The sequence below is a fragment of the Peromyscus leucopus genome, chromosome 15, assembly GCF_004664715.2.
Source record: "Peromyscus leucopus breed LL Stock chromosome 15, UCI_PerLeu_2.1, whole genome shotgun sequence".
NCBI classification, from domain to species: Eukaryota; Metazoa; Chordata; class Mammalia; order Rodentia; family Cricetidae; genus Peromyscus; species Peromyscus leucopus.
In genome coordinates this window covers 31,528,286-31,549,029 of record NC_051076.1, presented here as the reverse complement: position 1 = coordinate 31,549,029, position 20,744 = coordinate 31,528,286, and the positions used below count along the sequence as shown (strand labels likewise).

General features: G+C 46.0%; 1 protein-coding gene across 1 annotated transcript in view; it reads left to right on the top strand.

The window, feature by feature from the left end:
- The first annotated feature begins 18,599 nt into the window (after positions 1-18,599).
- The window catches only part of Rxrg (retinoid X receptor gamma), a 44,916-nt gene continuing 42,771 nt past the window's right edge, over positions 18,600-20,744 (top strand). Inside the window, exon 1 of the mRNA XM_028864356.2 lies at positions 18,600-18,958. Coding sequence (XP_028720189.1) covers positions 18,910-18,958 — 49 coding nt within the window. The 5' untranslated portion in view covers positions 18,600-18,909. The remainder of the gene's footprint in view (positions 18,959-20,744) is intronic.

Sequence of the window (20,744 nt, the reverse complement as noted above, 5' to 3'; positions counted from 1 at the left end):
TGAAAATAGGAGGCAGAAGCAGGTAGATTCATTAATGGTGGAGAGATGGTTAAAAGAGAAGTGGAAAATGAGGAGCGAAAAGGAAAGTGGTTCCAGGGACGAGCTTAGATTTCTGACCTAAACAACCTAGTAGAAAGAAATGGAGTGGATAACTCTGAAAGACTGATTTGGATGGAAGCCCCTGAGCCTAGTTGGTCCACATTAACCAGGAGTCATCCAAGTATACCCACCCTAAGTGTAGATGGGCCATGTTGACTGGGAGTCATCCAGGTATACCCACCCTTTTGTGTAGATCCTAAAATTTGGATTCTTAGATCTGGAGAGAACTGAGTCAAGGGGACCAAGGGACCCGTGTCAAAAAGGGACAGCCAGACATGTATACTCAAATTTGAAAGTAAAGGACGACCTTGGAGAGACTGGCATGGGATCATTGGATGTCCAGGCTGGGCCCCAGGATCAAGAGGCACATGGACAGTGGTGGGAGGGAGGAATATTGCCTGAGTGGTTGCTGGACTGTGTGGTGGTTTTGTTTGTAATCTTTCCTAGAAGCTCTTACAGTGTTTTCCATAATGGCCATGCCACATACTCACCAGAATTGGTTATCTTTTATCTTTGGGTATCATTTGGCTTACAGGGTTTTTGTTTTTTTGTTTTTGGGTTATGAACCTCATAGGCCATTTTGTTGGTTTGTTCTGCTGTTCCCTAGCTACTTGCTTGTGAGATGAAACATATGGAGAAATAAGCTGTGACCTGTGATAGTAATAGCACATCCAGACAATTCAGAAAATGGAAGAATGTTTGTGTTTAAAAGTTTCAAGTGTTTAATTATTGCTATTGTAAATATAGTAGGTAATGTAAACATAATGGAGATACACAGTAAATACTATACATGTAGTAGATAAATATAATTTTTAAACTATTGATAGCTTTGCAGAAGAAAATGGGAATCAAATCAAAATCAAGCGACCCTATGTCAATGATTGTTTAAATTTTATTGTGTCTCTTCCCCTCCTGGTTTTGGGAAAATTCACTTTTGTGTTAACATTTTATTAGCATAGTCTCATCACACAAATGATAAGTTTCCTCAGAGCACTGTTATACATGTGTGCAACAATTTTCACGCTGTTCACCCGCCTCACCGTCTTCATCCTTTCTTCCCCGTCCCCTCACCCCTTTCCTCATCTCCAGTAATGTCCCTTCTACTTCCTTGGCTGTTTTTGTTTCTAGAGTCTACAAGTGAGAGAAAATCTGTGCTACTTATCTTACAAGTGGGTCTAATTTCACTCAACATGATCTTCAATTCCTTGGGAACATTTCATCTTTTTTTTAAATTATTTATTTTACATCCCGACTACAGTTTCCCCTCCCTCCTCTCCTCCCATTCCTACCCCCCATCTCCCCTCCACCCCCTCCAATCCACTCCTCCACTGTTTCTGTTCAGAAAGGGGCAGGCCTCCCATGGGTATCAGCAAAGCATATCAAGTGGCCATAAGACTAAGCACCTCCCCTTGTACTTAGGTTGGGCAAAGCAATCTAATATGAGGAATAGGTTCCCAAGAGGCAGCCAAAGTGTTAGGGACAGCCCCTGCTTCCATATGAGAGTCCCATAAATAGACCAAGCTACACAACAGTCACATATATGTAGAGGTCTTAGGTTGGTCTTATGTAGGGCTCCCTGGATGTTGGTTCAGACTCTGTGAGTTCCTATGAGTCGGGTTAATTGTTTCTGTTGGTTTTTTGATGATGTTCTTGACCCCTGTGGCTCCTACAATCCTCCCTCCCTCTCTTTAGCAGTATTCCCTGAGCTAAGCCTAGTGTTTGGCTGTGGGTCTCTGCATCTGTTTCCACCAGTTACTGGATAAAGGCTCTCTGATGACAATTGAGGTAGTCACCAATTTGGTCACAGGGATGGCCAGTTCAGGCTATGTATCCACTATTGCTAGGAGTCTTAGCTGGGGTCATCCTTGTAGATTCCTGGGAGTTTCCTTTGCATCTAGTTTCTACTTGACCCAGAGATGTCCCCATTTCCAGTCATCTCCTTCAGTATTTACCTCCTCACCCCTCCAACCCAATCCTTCAAGTGTCTATGCCTACCTGCCTCCAGTACTCCTAGAATATCTCTTTTATTTCCCCTTCCCAGGGAGATCTGTGCATCCCTCTTGTTACCTAGTCTCTCTGGGTCTGTGGATTGTAGCATGGTTATCATTTACTTTACAGTTAATATTCACTTATGAGAAACTACACACTATGTTGATCTTTCTGGGTCTGCGTTACCTCACTCAGGATGATTTTTCTAGATCTATCCATTTAACTTCAAATTTCCTGATGTCATTTTTGTTTTGTTTTGTTTCTTGAGACAGGGTTTCTCTGTGTAGCTTTGGTGCCTGTCCTGGATCTTGCTCTGTAGACTAGGCTGGCCTTGAACTCACAGAGATCTGCCTGGTTCTGCCTCCCGAGTGCTAGGATTAAAGACGTGCACCACCACTGCCTGATGATGTCATTGTTTTTTTTAACAGCTGAGTAATACTCCATTATGTAAATGTACCACATTTTCTTGATCCATTCTTCAGTTGATGGGCACTTAGGTTGTTTCCAGGTTCTGGCTATTACAAATAAAGCTGCTCTGAATATAGTTGAGCAAGTGTCCTTGTGGTATGGTTGAGCATTCTTTTGGTAGATGTCCAAGAGTGGGATAGCTGGGCCTTGAGGAAGATTGATTCCCGATTTTCTGAGAAACTGCATATTGATTTCCAAAGTGACTGTACAAGTTTGTACTCCCACCAGCAATGGAGGAGTGTTCCCCTTGTTCTACATCCTCTCCATCATAAGCTGTCATCAGTGTTTTTGATCTTGGTCATTCTGACAGTTCTAAGATGGAATCTCAGAGTTGTTTTGATTTGTATTTCTCTGATGGATGAGGATGATGAACGTTTCTTTAAGTGTTTCTCTGAGATTCTTCTGTTGAGAATTCTGTTTAGGTCTGTACCCAATTTTTAAAATTGGATCATTTGTTTTTTGATGTCTAGTTTCTTGAGTTCTTTATATATTTTGGAGATCACCCGACTGTCAGATGGAGAGTCGGTGAAGATCTTTTCCTATTCAGTAGGCTGCCATTTTGTCCTATTGACAGTGTCCTTTGCCTTACAGAAGCTTTTCAGTTTCATGAGGTCCCACTTATTAGATGTCGATCTCATCGTCTGTGCTGCTGGGAACATTTCATTTTTAATGGCTAAATAATACTCTGTTGTGTATGTACCACTGTGTGTGTGTGTGTGTGCATGTGTGTGTGTGTGTGTGTGTGTGTGTGTGTGTATTTATCCATTCATTTGCTGATGGGCACCTGGGCTGATTCCATAACTCATCTATTGTGAATAGCGCTACAATAACCATGAGTATGTATATGTCTCTTTCATAGGCCACCTTTGATTTTTTTTTTTTTTGAGTATATATCCACAGTGATATAGCTGGGTCATTTGAAAGTTCTGTATGTATTTTCTTGAGGACTCCCATTTTCCATAGTAGTTTCACTAATTTACATTTCTCCTCACTAGCATTTTTTTTCCCTTGTTTGTTTGCTTTCTTGATGGACAAATCCACTTCTGGTTTCACTTTAAATTCATATGAAATATTAAAAGAACTACAGTCAGTTCTTCTCACTACAGACACAATCTTATGCTAATGGAGTATAGAAAAGTCTAGTTCTTTTTTTTAAAAAAAGGAAATCTATGGGAAGGAATTCTTGGAGTTGCTGGTAGTGCTACATTCCCTCAGACTTGGATAGTCGAGAAGCTCCTCTAGGTTCCTTGTGGAAACCCCTCCTCTTTTTAATACTCTCCTCTGGTCCTGGCAGGAGAAAGAAACACCCATGTTATTCAACAAACTAAAAAGCTAACTACCTTCAACTTGCTTTTGAGGCAACTAATATTTCACCAAAGGAGCCCAGGCCAGGCCTAAGAAGGCTCCAGACACTCTTGGTGGTTGTGATTGGCCCAGGGCCTCGTGGATGACTGAGGAACTAGCAGGTAGCAGGAAGTAGAACTTTAAGAAGCAAAGGGCAATGAGGATGCATTGGGTTCTCTGTGAAGAAGTTCTTTCAATAACAGGACTGTTAAAGCTGTCTGTGAACAGATGAGCTTCTTCTAAAGAAAACCTGAAGATCTTACAGACGGCTTGTCAAGCAGGGTCCAGATACCAAGCTGCCAGACCCCCAGGCAGCAGTGAATGAGCATGAGTGTTGAAGCCAATGTCTGGGGCAAGCTCATCAATTCCTTCCCTGGCAAGCTCTAATCTGCTTCTCCCCACACTGCCCTGCTCCTGTGCCCTCATGCTATCGGGTAGCATTTTAACAGAAGGAACCGTGGTGCCATGGGCACTGCCCTTGACGTTGACCTAGTCACAGTGCACAAATGTCCTGGTTCAGCACTTTGGCAGGTGTGCTGGTTAGTTTTAATGGTCAGTTCGATACAATTGAGTCACAAGGGAAGAGGGAACCTCAGCTGAAGAACTGCCTCGATTAAACTGCCCTGGGGGCGTGTTGTGGGACATTGTCTCCATGCAGGAGGGCCCCGCCCACTATGGGCGGTGCCGTCTTGAGGTAGGTGGGCCTAAACTTTCTGTATAAGAAAGCTCTCTGAGAGCCAGCCAGTGAGCAAAGCTCCTTCAAGCTTTGTGCTTCAAGCTCCTTCCTACCTTGAGTTCCTGCCGTAAGTTCCCTCAAGGATGAGTCGTGAACTGTAACTATAAACCCTTTCCTCCCCGAGTCGTTCGTAGTAAGGACGTTTTTTAGCATCGCGACAGAAAGGAAGTGAGAACAATGAGACCCAGAGAGTACACTGTCAGTCAAGGGGCTGTGCCAAACTGACTCATGAAAGAACTTGTTAAAGCCATTCTCCGGCAAATTGAAAACAACGGCAATAACTTGGGCTTCTAATTGGTGAAACCACACTCTTGAGTTTATGTAGAATTTGCATGCTCTTCCATCCTTAAAAAGAAAAGCTGTAGGGCTACCATCTTTCGCCCAGGGATCTGCAACTGCGTGGGCACCTGGGATGCTCAAGATGCCCTCCAGCTGGCAGGTCCCCGATGGGAGGGGTCACCCTGTGAGAAAGGACCAGCCATCTCGCTTGTTCATTCCCTCTGTCCGGTGTTTATGCTGTGTCTATCCAATTTGCGCTTCCCCCCACCCCCACGCCACGTGCATTCCCCATCTCCTTTTCCCATCTGCAGCCTCCCTATTCTTATCAAAAGCTGCTCCTCTTCTCTAGATCGTGTAATGCCCGTTACCATAGCACCCGGGTACTTCACATTATTAAGACAATCTCTTTATTAGTAAGCCTGCTCCTCCCAGGGAGCCAGGCGCTTAGAGCCCTTTTGAGGAGATGATCAACCTGTGTCTTGGAGGCTCAGGGATTTGTCAAGGGTCAGGACAGACAGGTCCTGAGTGGTTGGGCTGATGTCCTGTTTCTGGCTAGCACCATTGCTGAGAGATGGCTGAGATTTTGGTATCTGTGTTTTGACACTCTGTTTTCTTCCCTTTTCCTCACACATTCAGAATAATTGTACATGTCATTATGCTTCGCATTGTACTAAAGGCTTTCAGATGCAGCCTGGCTCTCCATCCTCATAACATACCTTTGAACTCTGAATTTTGTGCTCATTTTAAAGGCTGAGGAGAATTTTATACTAATTTTAAAGGTTGAGTGGGCTGTAGGGATGGAATTTGAAGGGCTAACTGCTCATATTCATATAGTTATTCAAGGCTAAAGCTAGGACTCAGAGCCAGACTCCAAACCAGCCTGGTTAATGCAAGTCTGCAATAACCAGATACTCTAGAGGCTGGACAGTTTTCAGAGTGAGTTCAAGACCCGCATATGTACTGAGACTCTGTCCCCAAATACAAAGATCACAAAAAGAAGGCCAGGGATGTAGGGTTCAGTGGCAAAGTGCTTGCCCAGCTAGCTGTCACCAACCCCGATGTTCCATCCCTAGCACCAAAATAAAAACAAAACCAAAACAAAATCACAGAACAACATGCCCTGTCCCTAGAAGAGACAGGAACTCTCTGCCATGTAACAGTTAATCAGACAGTCCTTGATGCGAAGGCAAGGACTAAAGGCGAAGGATGTGATGGGCAGGTCTTAACAGCAGTAAGATTAAATGACATCAGTTTGTGGGTATGCACCATATTCAGAAAGTTCAAAGACCACGGAACTGAGCTAGCTGCAGATCAGAAACACAGGTCCAGGATGCTGGCAGGTGGCAGGAAGTGGGGTTTTTAAGCTCAGGGTGGTATAGAAAGAGGAGAGACACAGAGAGTGCCTGGTTGGAAAGGATCAAGGAGGTGGGTGACATTTAGGGTGCTGGAGAAGGGCTGGCTGAGATTTAGCGGATGGCGGTGGTAGCGGGGACGAGAGTGATCCAGGAGGGGAAGCCGCTGAAGCAAAAGTGAGACCAAAGACTCGAAAGGGCTCAGAGAGGTGGATGGGATGTAGTGCGGATCTCTCTGTAGCAAAGGACGGTGTTTAGTCTGTGGAGTTGCATCTAAGCTATACATTAGAAGGGTGAATGGATCTGGAGTATTCAGGATGGGCAGGGGAGGGGGAGGGTAGTAGCCTCCTCCACCTCACTCACAGCATCTCCCTGGCTTACGGAGGGCAAACTAATCAATAAGTGGAAGCTTGAAAACAGCCCTCTTCCCTTCCTCCAGTGAGAAATGGGCCATTCATTCTCAGAACTAATCATTAGTGCTTTTCTTAATTAGCAGAAATGAGTGATCCCTCACTGGAGTGTAGAGATGGCGTGAGCCTGTCCCTCAAACAGACGCAGAAGCAACGGTTGCGCAAGAACTACTTGTTGGCTGAATTCAATTTCTTCCCTGCTTGCTTTTGCTTTGGGTGGCCTGAAGACCTTGGAAGCCTTTTCCATTTATCAGGTGACATCGGCTCTGCTGCCACTACCCCCTGACCTCGGCTTTCACAGCCCTTCCAGGCTTGGTGTGCTGAAGTCCGAGAAACTAGAACACATCAGAGAAGACCAAGAGGCCTCTCCTAGAGGAGAGTGTCGGAGCAACACCAGCCTTACGCATGGACTTGGACTTGGCGTCAGAAAGGCTCCAGTCCCTAAATATCTGGTCCCTAAATACTAGCCTGCTGATATGTCTGAAATTCCTCCGTGAGAGTCAGTGATGTTTGGGTCATTTCAGAAATAGCACAGCATCCCAACAGCTGCTCATGGGTGAAGTCACAGGCAGTCAGAAACCTTTGTCTCTGCATACAGAAGCACCAGGAACTGTCTCTAGATTACCCCTCCCTTGCTGGTTAGTCCTCCGGTTCTCTTAATTGGAGATATTCTGGGACTCCTCTTGTCGAGCTGTGCTTTTTCACCCACTTTTTTTTTTTTTTCCAACGAAGACTTTCCAGTAGCAGGAATTGTAGACCAGGAGCACACTGGTTCGACCTCACCCCTACACTTAACTCATCTAGAAGAACCTTCATCTGACCACAGTCTGGGCCACTTGGTGCCAGGAACTAGAGTGTGGACAGTTCAAGGACTACCTGTGTAGAATGAGGAGTAGAGAAAGGAGCACAGGATTTGAAGTCCAAAGAATTGGCTTCTGATCTTACTTGGGATATGCTGTATCCCCCAAATGCTCATGTGTTAAAAGCTGGGGTGCCAGTGAAAGGCTTTGGGGGAGCGATCAGGTCATGAGTGCTCTGACTCATCTGTAATTAATCCACTGATGGATTTATAATTTGGTGGCATTACTGGGAGGTGGTAGGGACTTTGGGAGGTAGGGATTACCTGGAGCAGGAACTTCCCTGGAAGACCACCTTTGCTTGTCCCTAGCCTCTTCTCTCTGCCTCCTGTTGTCCTTTGCTCTACCAGGTTATTCTCTTTCAGCTCCTCGGGCTCAGAAGCAACAGAGCAAAGCAACCATGGACTAAATCCTCTGAAACTGTGTGCCCGAATAAATACCTCCTTCAAATGGCTTCTCTCAGGTTATTTGCCATAACATGGGAACCTAACTAACGTAACCATTGTGAGTATGAAATCACACTAAACAAGGCATTAATACCGGCACTATGGAGGAGCAAGGAGTTACCTTTGACCCCATAATGCAGCATACTCAGTTAATAATATGAAGATATTCTCAAGAGTGGGGTTTCCACATTGCATGACCATAGCCATCATCTATGGAGCTTGTTAAAGATGCATGTGTGCAGGAACCTTCCAGGCCCAAAGAATCTGACTCAGAAACTTAGGGCTGGGTCCAGGAATCTGTTTATAAGCTTCCCAGGAGTTCTGGTGCACAGAGTGCAGCCCTGCTTAGGAGATGTTATTATATCTCTTCAGTGTCCCATAAGATACTAGCTATACTGGGTCTAGTCCCTTTTGTAAAGCATACTTACTTACGACATAGGGGATTGAACTCAGGAACTCTTGCATGGCAGGCCAGTGCTCTAAGCCCGAAGCATATCCTTAGCCTAAGGCTAATTTAGCACATAAACGCAGAGCTTTCTCAAACTCTGATGGTGCTAAACGTTCCGATTTTACTTACTCCAATCAACGATTTCTCTTCCTACGGCCATTTCTGCTTTTGCTGCTGAATGCTGGTCATTAGTAAATCCCTTCTTCAACTCTTTGCAAAATCAAATGGTTTTTATCCCTTCAGAGTTATTGACCTGATGGAAAATAGATGGTGACAGAGGGGCCCCTACAATGTGCGAATGTTGGCCATGCATCCTACAGTGAGCTCCTGGCGCAGGTGTTGGTCATGGCTACCTTGTTTGAAATGGGGGTCTTTCTTTTGTTGACATGCTCCTGGGGAGTCTCTAGTCTCTGCTTCTGTCCTTGCCGTAGAAACATGAGGATGGCAGACTTGTGCTGCCAATGTCTGGCTTTAGGTAGGCTGTAGGGAGTCCTCACTCTTGCACAGCAAATAAGTACTTTACCACAGAGCCATCTTGGATTTTGTTTTTGTTGTTGTTATTTTTCAAGACAGGGTTTCTCTGTGTAGTTTTGATGCCTGTCCTGGATCTCACTCTGTAGCCCAGGCTGGCCTCGAACTCACAGACATCCGCCTGGCTCTGCCTCCTGAGTGCTGGGACTAAAGGTGCGCACCACCACCACCCGGCTGGATTTTGTTTTTAATAGCAGTTCATAACCTGCTAAGAATGGGCAACAAGGGCGTGGTATATACTATCAAGTGTTAGACACATGAGTAGTTTCATTACAGCTGTTTATAGACTTGGAAACCTTCTTATGGTGTAAATATCACAAAACAGAGCAAAATGGGCTTTGCCCCTATCCTAGCTTGTGATATCTACTTGACTTGCTCAATGGTTCTTTAGAGGACCACATAGTAGCTTTTCCTGCCACGCAGAGCTCATCTCTACGAGTTCCTAAATGGAAATCAAATCACATGTAATAGCCATTTGCCTCTGTGTAAATATAGCTCTACAAGTGGTAGGATCTTTGGGCTGTGCTGAGGTTAATGGTGGCGCTTCTGACGTCCCTGTCTGCCACACCCTGTTCAGCTGCCAGCCATGGTAATCTGTCTCCTGCAGTCACTGGATAGTATATTTAGAGCCTCTTCCCCAAGAGTAAGAGGGATCTGAAAATAGACTGCTTTGCTTGTGTGTGCGATTGGGTTGCAGCCTCCAACCTACACCTGAGTATGTGGATGCACGCAGCCAGTAGCCAGCGCAAGCAGTTCAATGGAATCTGAGTGCCAATGGCTTCAGCCGAAGAGCAAGGCTGCACTTCAGAATTTCTTCCTCCATCTCAGGGACTTGAAGAGGCTTCTCCGAACTTGCATGTGACAGCCCCTCTTTGGCTGAGTTTTCTTGCATCTGGACCCCGTCTGGATTAGAGTGTTCCATATTTGCACCAATGGCTCCCCTTTGGGGGGGCCCAGATGTCTTCCCCTGGTCTCAGCTCCATCTCCTCCCAGCGTGATCACCGTGGTTCTGCATCCTCAGAGCTGCCATGTGCATTGCAGCTGTGGTTGGGTTGTTTATGGCGGGAGGGCTTTGTGATCATTACATGGCTGGGAATCAAGAGAAATAGGAGTCTTTGCAACTGTTCTTTCTACTTTAAGGAATTTATGGCAACCTCATTTCATTAGGAGTACGTTTCCCTAGCACTCAGGGCTAAGAAGCAGCAGAGTAAAGTCTGCTCTGTTAACAATTGTCATCTCAGGCTACGGAAATGGCTCAGTCAGTAAAATGCTTGTCCTGTAAGAGCGAGGGCCTGAGCTCATGTCCCCAGCACTCACACGCAAAGTGGAGTGCTGTGGTGCATGCCTGTCATACCAGTGCTAGAGAGGCAGAGGCAGGAGGATCCTGAGGTTTCTCAGGCCGGCCAGTGTCCCAGTGAGTGAGTTCCATATTCAATGAGTGATTCCATCTGAGAAACTAAAGTGGAGAGCAGTAGAGGAAGACACTCAGTGTTAACTTTTGTCCTCCACATGAGCATATACACACATGTACATTTACACATCCATATACCACACACAGAGAGGCATAAAATAATAAAACGGTTGCGATGATAATAAAAATAAACAAGGCAGAGAGCAATTGAATGGCATCAATTGCTGGTCCACATAGGCACTTGCCCATATATGTACAGAAACACTCAAACACACACACACACACACACACACACACACACACACACACCCCTACACACACACACACACACACCTACACACACACACACACACACACACCTAATGATAATAATCCTCACCATCACCTTACCACCATACATGCTACAGGCATTTAGCAATTTCTAATGCAAAATGGTAGATTCTTTGGTAATATAAATATGAGATTGTCCGTGTGTGCAAGAAGACTACAGTTTAACAACTAGTTATGGTTCAAGTGTAAAGTTAGAGCTGTAAGGCATTTAGCATTTTTTTTTTAAAGCAGCAGAAACATTGAGTACTTTAAGGGAAGATCTGACAGAGGAACCGGCCTTTAATGAATCTCAGTAGGAGGAGTAAGATGGGACCATGCCAGGTTGGGGTCACAGTGCTGACAAACTGTAGGTTAGAACCTGCTAAGTCTACCCACTCAGTGGGTACAACCAACCACATCTTGGATCAGCAGGAGCTTCTTGGGTTCTTCAGGTCCCCCCCCACACACTATGCACTGTAGCAGATAGGCAAAAGCGATCTTAGTGATTTCCCAGGAGTATCCAGAATGCTCTTTGCCATTTCTGCTGATGGGTTCTTCTGAGTAGATCCCAAAACTCAGCTCAGCAGAGTCCCCTGGGTTCTTGGACAGCTCCAAAACCCAGGTCTTCACCCCATACCAACCATATCATCTCTGGTAGTGAGCATGTGCAGTAGGGTGAGTCCAATGTCAGACAAGTGCCAATAACTTCTTTACATGGGGACAGCTCAGTCAGCCCATTTCACTGGTGACAGGGACAATTGGCTGAGGTACAAACTAATAGCTGCTTTCTAAGCCACTAAAGACACTGTAGCTGCAATTCTCTCCCTGGACATATTTAGGCCATTTGCATTTTTTATGATAACTGAGATAGCTCTTCTAACTTAAAGCTGATCAACACTGTGCTGTAGGTGCCTAGTGTCTCTGTCTTCTGATGGTCTCAGTCACTGGGACTGCTGTGCTGTAGCACTGTCCATAGAAGCCTGTAATTCCAGGACAATGAAATCTGGGCTCTAAAATCCAGCGGAGGGCTGGTGAAAAGGCTCGGTTGGGAAAGTGCCTACAGTGAAAGGAGGAGGACCTGGGTTCGGATCCCCAGCTCCTAGGTAAAAAGCCGGGTGAGGTGGTGCGTTGGTTTGCACTGCTCACACTGGAAGAGTGGAGACAGGTGGATTGCTAGAGCTTGCTGCCCAGCCAGCAGAGCCAAATTGGTGAGCTTTGTGTTCAATGAGAGACTCTATCTCTAAAAATAAAGGTGCAAAGAGATAAAGTTACATGCTATCGATGACTGGCCCCCACATGAGCATGCACATACATATGTGTGCTAACAAGCATGTATGTGTCCATTAAAAAAATTGAACTGTGGACTCTGGGCGCAGCCACACTCAGTTCCTCATGCTCAGCATCCTGGAGTTGACACCAGGAGATCTTGCTGTACTCAGCATATGGTTCCATTTATCATATAGCTACTACGTTTCTGCTATATGTAAGATTCTGTCATGGGGGTTTAGGGAGCTACAGAAATAACTCAGACTTAGGTGCCAGTCATCTAGGGTTTACCATTCATTAAGGGTTTTCAGAGACATTTATGATAACACAAGGAGAAGCATGTCGATACAACGGTGGTGCCAGACACAGCTATGGCAGTCTAGAAGGGGGGAGGGAGGGAAGGAGAGAGGTGGGAGGGAGAGGGGGGGACTCACAGGATCACCTAAAGGACTTGTGTGAATGGCCATCAGGGACAGCAGTTTTTGAACAGAGAGCAGAACTGGGGGACTGCTCTGAACTGAGGAGCAGAAGGAACCCATGCATGAGGGATTTGGGGGGTGTCATTGGGAAATGGCAATTCATCCATCTGACCATCAGTGGAGAGAGACAAAGGCAGGAAATGAGATTCTGCACAGCATCCAGCAACGGGGTGGTCCATCCAGCCCAGAACCCCGGGGGAGACGGCGGGAAAATGGAGCTCTAGAATGCTGGCCATTCAGCATGGGGGAAGAACATGTTAGCCCCAGCCCCTGGATCCCGTGTGTTCACTCCCCACTCGGTCATCAGACCTGTTGTTCTCTCTGCCTAGCACACTCCTCCCCGCCTTCCTGCTCGTTGTTCTGTTGAATTCTGCCGATTGTTCCGATCTGACATAGTTTCCGTTGCCTCAGAAGTTTGCTATGACCTTTCAATTTCGAGTCTTCTGCTAGGGTCACTCATCTCATCCAATTCATTTTCCTTCCTGGCCCTTATCATGGTGTATAATTACACACGTGCCTGTATGGCTTTGTACTGCTAACACTGGAGGAGTGGAGACAGGTGGATTGCTATTTGTTTAATATGTATCTCCTCCATCAAACTGCTTAAGTTCCAGGATGTCAGGGACTACATCTATCTTTTCTATTCGTATATCTTTCCTGATAATTAGAGGCCAATGAGTGTTGAATGAGTAATGAAAAAGAGCTAAAACAGTATGTAGGAACTTCCACTTTTGGACCACACGTGTGTAATAGAAACATACTGTGATGGTTCACACTGATGGTTGGCTTGGCAGAATCTAGAATAACCCAAGAGACTAACCTCTGGGCATTTCTGTGGGAGATAATCTCCACTAGATTAATTCAGATGAGAGACAGAACTTGACAGTAGGTGGTACCATCCTATGGACTGGGTTTCTGAACTGACTAAAAGAAAGTGAGCTGAGCACTAGGCATTGATCACCTTCTGCCCCCAACTGTGGCTGCAATGACTAGCAGGGCAAGCTCCTGCCTCCAGGACTTTCTGCCATTTTGGAACTACACCCTTGAATTGTAAGCCAAAGTAAACTACTTTCCCCTGAAATCGCCTCTGCCAGGGTATTTAATCACAGCACCAGGAAACTCAGAATGTATCAGTAGTGAGAGGAAGACAATGGTCTGGAAGGGTCACTCTGGCTAAGAGTCAGAGTTGGGGATATGGATTTAAAAAAAATAAAGATTTACTTGGTTTTATTTTATGTTGATGGATGTTTTATCTGCCTGAATGTTTGTGCACCTTGTGTATATAGTGGCCTAAGAGGCCAGAAAAGGCATCAGATCCTCTGGAACTGGGATTACAGACGGTTGTGAGCTGTCATGTGGGTGCTAGGAACCCAACCTGGGTCTCCTGCAAGAGCAACAAATATCCTTAACCCTTAGCCATCTCTCCAGCACCAGGAACCTGATGTCATATCCACTCTGTCACTAATAGTGATGAGACCACATTCAACATGTGTGTGTGTGTAATATATATATTTGAGTAACTGTCTTTTCTTCTCTCATTTCACAAACTTGATGTCAATTTATTCATTTATAAAATTGAGAAAATAAAGCTCATTGTACTTAATTCTAGTACTTTGGGGACACAAATTGGAATTTTGTATTCTGTTATATAAGTAAAGTTCTAGAAAATATAAAAACACCAGCCTATTGCATCAGTATGAGATCAGCACATCTGGTTTCTGTACCTAATGTTTATTGGTAATCATCAAGTGAATGACTAGGTTTTCATCTGTGTTTGCTGCAGAATATTATTTAGCTCACCATTGGTCAAAAGAAAAACAAAACTACCTGGAGATAAAGCTGTACCCTTTGATTATCAGGCTTTGAAATATAAGATTTGTTGGCTGAGTTCTCATTTAATGTTATAGTGTGAATACGTGTCCTCATTTAATCAAATGCTCTACTCAGAGCTCGTCAATACAAGTTCAATGCATCATTTAAAAGGACATCTAACCTTGGCAAGAATTAAGCTCAGAATTTTTAAGGAATGAATTAGCTAGTTCCTTCTCCAAACAAGGAGCATTTGGTCATTCATTTAACATCTTGATGAGAATTCACTGACAGATGGAAACACTGGGCAACTGAGGTCCGTGTGGCTCTCTGGGGAGGGCTTGTGTTAGACTACAGGACAGTCAGGATGCTGTTGTGACATCACTAATGGTCTTACCCCCAAACCACACTTCTTTTAACTTTGCAGGAAGTTTTGAGTGCATGGTAAGCCTCTTGGAAGAAATCCCAGGGAAAGAGCTTTTATGTGTTAGTGGTACACTGGGTCTATCACAACATGGCAACCACTTTTTGATGCAGTGTATTTATTGGGTATCTCTGAGCATTTATGTCGGAATCACTCACAAAACCCACGGGCACTGTCTTTGCAGAGTTAACAGTTAGGCAGTGAACACAAGGCACTTTTGAAAGAAAGTTAGTAACCACTCAGCTCCACTGTGCTGGGTGTGGTGAGCTCACACCTGGGAAATGTCATCTGAATGCCAGTTTTGTCAGACATGGGCTGGGGGGAGATTGTCCTATAAAGGTGTGGGACTGAGCTGGAGCTTGAGTGATGGGTAAGAATTTGGCAGATGGAGAAAACTAAATAAAAATGAATAATAAACCCTACTGAAGGACCCCACAAAAAAAGGGATAGGAATGAGAAACACACACACACACACACACACACACACACACACACACACACACGAAAGCTATTCTTTGAATTTACTTTACAGTAGAAAAGTGAACACATGCCCAGTTCTTATCATACATGATCCACAAAACAAAAACAAAGTCCAGAGGCTTCAGTGAGATAGACAACATGTGTATTTTTTTTTTCCTGGAGTCCAGCTGGCCCCAGGCCAGAAAGCACCAAAGTGACAGAGCTGTACGGACCCAGTGCTTTGTGACAACTGTCCGTTAGCATTCTCCTCTACGCACAGTTCAAAGATTCTGCTGAGATACAATGGTGAGGCCTCCATGCTGGGTTAAGAAACATGCTTATTGTGGGGGTAAAGAAATGGCTTAGTGGTTAAAAGCACTGGCTGCTCTTCCAGAGAACCTGCATTCAATCCCCAGCACCCACATGGTGGTTCACAACCATCTGTATCTCCAGTTCCATGGGGGTGCTATGTCCTCTTCTGATCTCTGCAGGTATCAGGTACTAGACACATGGCACACAGACATAACATGCAATAAAAACGCCCAGACACATAAAATAATAAAAACATTTTTAAAAGGAACTTGCTCATCCTGAGAAGAAAAGAAGTTGAAAAGATTCCTAACAGTGGCAAGAGAAGTAAACCACCAGCAGATCGTCTCGACATGAACGCGGGGCTAGGCTCTCGAGGGAGCATTTTAAAGGGTGGTTTCTTGAGTGTCTGAATACTTAAAAGAGTCCTTGCAAGCATGGAATCATCCAACAGCCAATTGAGACAACATGTTTCCTTTCTGACAGGCGTATCATAGAAAACGTGGTTTGTTCTTGATTGAGACACTTGCTTCAGACACCACAGCGGAGAAGACAGACAATTGGGAACAGGTGGTAGTTGGACTGCGTTCCTGTTTCTCGTAGAAGGGGATAGCGGTGGAGCTTATTTAAGGAAAGTGAACTAAAGTGCCTCACTGAGATTGTCATGCCATCTTCATGGCCATCGTCAGATTAGCTTGTACCCGTGGAACATGCATCATGCCTCTGTCATAGTTTAAGTGGTGGGCATTTGTGGGTTCGCTGAATATTCACAGCCCAGGGAGATTCAGTAATTGACAGATATCACCGGGCTATAGCAATAGAGTTGGGATTTGCAGCAAGACTGGCCTCAGACTTGGCACCAAGGGATGGATTTTCTAGTGGTATAAGATGCTATCTTTGATATATATTCCTTTCAACACTTTGATTAATGGGTTGGATAAGACATGGGAGGCCATCTGTTGCATTTTCAGAAGTCATGAAATGGGGATATGTATAAGAGAGACACTGGCTAACAGAAACATGTTCCAAAATAGCTGGAATGAGGAAGGCATGCCCTAAAAATGTTTATTTTAGGGGAACACGGGTCAACAATGCAAGTAGGCCCCCAAACCAATCATCCAGGAATTGGGTGAGGGATGTACATAAAAGTGAGCATAGCATGAGTGGGGAGGTTTTGTTTTGTTTTGTTTTAAATCAAGTTAGTTTTTTGCGAATTAACGTGTAGAATCCAGATGCTGACCCATGTGAGCACGCGGGCCTCCTGGGAGCTGAACTGCACTGCTTACATCAGCCCACCCTGGATTAATGCTTTGAGACTCAGTGTCCATCCTCACTGTCCCACTGTGACCCTCCTCCTTGACTCTTGTTGCTTGGGTCCCCTTCATAGCCTCCTCTTCCGTCCTCTCGATTTTGTTCTTCCCTCTGGCACGTTTTTCTTAGTTTTCATTTTGGTTTCTTCTAGAGTTCAAATGTTGATTTTGTCCCACAGTACTCTGGTTCGATTTACCTCTCTGGCCATCTATGTCCTGTGCAGTATCAGGAGAAACCTTCATCCTTTGTGAAACCCCTCAGTTCTCATCCTATGACAATGGTCCTTGGGGAGTGCTCACAGAGTGCCCACCACTTGAAGAACAATGTGGCCCAGACTAGAGTAATCATGCAAGTCTGGTCAACACTGTTCTCTTCCTTGAGGGTGTTTATAGAAACAACATTATTAGAAACAAGCTCTCTCTCTCTCTCTCTCTCTCTCTCTCTCTCTCTCTCTCTCTCTCTGAGTGATTGGCTGGTTGGTTCATCTATGTCTGTATGCAAGTGTGTATGCCCATGCATGCAAATGCAGAGATCAGAAAAAGATGTCTTCTATCGCTTTCTACTCTGTTCTCTTGAGACAAGGTCTTTCTCCAAACCCAAAGCTCACCATTTCTTCTTCAACTAGGCTAGTGGCTAGCCAGTCCCATCAATCAATCTTCCTGGCTCCACCCCCCTCCCCAGTGTTGGGGTTATAGGTGCACTTGGCCACATTCAGCTTTGTTCAATGGGCACTGGGGATCTGAACTCAGATCCTCAATCATGTGCACCAAGCGTTCTTACTCACGGGACCATCTCCCCAGGCCCCTGGATGTTTTGAATAGTCATGAACTCTTAGTGATACATGAACTGTCTGGAAGAACCAGGGACATCTAGACAAGAGTGTGTTTGGCATGGTAGAGCTTTGTCAGAACTTCCAGATGATCCAGTGACAAACCCCATAGTCTTCTCTTCTGTGGCTTCAAAGGGTAGCTGAGATCCTGAGCACAGAAGCAGCAGGGAGAATACTGTAGGGTGGCGAATGCTTCCTAGAGATGAAATGGGATGGTAGTGAGTTCCCCGACACTGAAGATATTCAAATATAGGCTGAGCAGTGCTTTCTATACATCAGACCCAAATACCAAAGGGACTTAGACTTCTATCCATCTATTCAAGGGATCTGTGTCAGTGAGGAAGCAGGGATGACCCTTGAGCAAACTGCGCAATGATGGTGCTCAACGTGAAGTTATCCCCCCCCCCCAAGTGAACTATCAGTGTGAGTACCACTTTGTGGAGGCAGTATCCCCTTCCTACCTGTAGGCTTCCTTGTGAATTAGCTCTGGTCTTGCCTGCTCCATCAGGCTTCTATTGTTAGAGCATGGACCACTGTGGCTGGCCACCCAAGCAGGAGGGGCCCAGCCCAAATCTAGAGGCTGCTCTATTTGAGTTTTTCGTCTTTGGGCATCTAGTCTCATGCTTTTCTAATTTTGTGCTTATGAAAGGGCTCTGTTCTCTCTTGGCCCCCACCCCCGCCCCCTTTCACAGATCAAATAACAAATGCACTGGACAGAGAGGAGCCAGAGTGAGAAAATGCATTTTAATAAAACCCCATTGATTTTTGTGGGTGCAAGTCAAGGAAAAAGGCACCTAAAGAGTCTTCTATCGCCTGCCACCTCCCCCTCTCTCCTGACCTACTAGGGCACTCACACATCGATTGGTTCCCAGCTAATAGATTGTGCCACCCGGTAGGGACCTCTGGGGACTAGCGGGGGAGCTGGAAGAGTCGCTCACAGCAGCCCAACCCAGAGTTAATCAAACTAGCAACAGGATCTCAGGCGCGGTGGTGGTGGTGGTGGTGGTGGCGGCGGCGGCGGCGGCAGCAGCAGCAGCAGCGACGGCGGCGGCGGCGGCGGCAAGAGGCAAGAAGAGTAGCAGCGGCGGCAGCATTATGCGTGATTACTGACAGGCACCAGCTGCTGCCGCCGCCACAGCCTCTCAACACTATGTGGACTCTCGGATCTAGAGGCAGATTCCTGACTAATCCCAGAGGGCTGGCCCAGCCTGCGCTCCCCCGGCTGCTAGCAAGCGATGGCCACTCTTGTTAGCCCAAGTTGAAGGAAGCCGGGCTGTGCCTGGGAGCGGGGAGAGGCTGTACACTCTTCAGAAGCGCGGCAGAGGAATGAACTGAGCAGCCAACATGTATGGAAATTATTCCCACTTCATGAAGTTTCCCACCGGCTTTGGTGGTAAGGACCTCACTGGGGCTTCACCGTGTGAGTGGGAACCTGTCGGGGAGAGGCAGGGAGGAAACAGGATAACGTAGCTTGGAATTGGAAGGCGGGCATGTATGTTCATATGCATGTGCAGTGCGTGTACCGCGTGTTTCGTGGGTGCTTATCCGTGCAGAAGAGAGAATGGTCCCAAGGTGAAGGCATGTTTGCATATCAGAAGAAGGGCCTGGGGTGTTCCGAGAGTCTAAACCAGCGTGTTGGAGAGGGTCTGAAACAAAGATAACGAGCTCGCTGCAACCCCACATGTCCTGTGGGTGTGAAAAGTGAAACAGTGAGGGAAATCGCTAAGACGTACCTTTTATTTAATTTGTAATGAGAGGGGAAAAGTGGTGTAAAGGGTCTTGCTTGGGCAAAAAGTGCTGGAAATACTTTACAACGCGGGCAAGGTTGTTTTTACTTAAAAGCTGATCTCTTTACAATTGGATTTTCAAAAAGGAAACATACCCCTTTAATTTGCCACCCCGTTCTCCTCGCTGCGTTTCCCCCTTTTGATTTGCTAATAGCCTCCTCTCTCCTCCCCTGCTGCTGCCCCCAATTCCACAGCAAGGGTTGCAGTCATCATTTCCGCTCTGGGGGTCGAGATCTAGGGCTGGGGGGGAGGGAAGGCCAGGCTCTGAGACTGAACCTGCAAACTGAGACTCTAAGTAGCCAAGGCCAGGCAGGGTAGTCACTCACTCCCCAGGAGGCTGAGTTCATGGGCTGCCTGCCCAGGCACATCTGTCCTGAGGACCCCCTCCCTCCGGAGACAGGAGTAGTCCAGACACACAACCATGTGGAAATGCAACCAGCCGTCAACCCAACTGACTTCTCAGGTGTCTGCTTGGTGGCAGGGAGTTCATATTCCTGGGAACCAAAGTCAGAGGTTCTACTCTAAGGACTCTGGCAGGCCTGGAAAAGCAGACTGATTTGCAAGGTCTGAAGAAGGGAAGTTCCTGCTCTCTTGACCTCCTCTATGAACAAGAGCCAATTTATCCAAAGGCCTGGGAAGAAAGTTGGCCACTTTGCTAGACTGTACCCTCTGTGAGGCATTGTGACATACGACTGTCCCTTGTTGGGAGGCTTTGGGTGAGGGGGGTCTCATTCCTTCAGAGTGCATGCAGCGACTGTACGAGCCAATCAGGGGCCAGGCACCTGGAGATTGAATGTAAAGGACACTCTACCCTTTGCACTGAGGGAGGCTCCTTAGATAGACACAGTAATGCTGTACTGTGTACAGTGGCCGAAGCATTAGAAGATTGGGCCTGGGGTCAAGGGAACGTGGGAATGAGCCCATGGTAAAGCTCAAGTTATTTGGGCCAGTTTGATGGCTGAGCGTGGTGGCCAATAATATGACCTGACATGAGGCTTCCAGGTTGTGGTCAGGCCCTTCTCCATGCCCATCTCAATGCCCTTTGGGGCTGAGAAGAGCTTTACCCCTTGCACTTGAGCTTGGTTGTTTTGGGGGGGCATGTTTATCTTCAGCCTGATTCTTTAGACCCTCAGGATCTGCGGGGTGATGGCTTCAAAATGGAAGAAGAAAGAGGGACTAGTCTAAGATTCCTTGGGAGCTGATTGCTGGAACTGTGAAATGGTAGCAACTCAAGGACCTTAGAGAGGCGAGGATGTCTCATTTGGATAGATACCAAGCTGAGGCCTAAAAGAAGGCCGAGATTAGTCCAAGGGGATGAAGGGTAGAGTCGCAAAGTGCTTCCAGAAACGTCTCTAACTCAAACTTATAGTAGAATTGCTTTCACTTGATGTA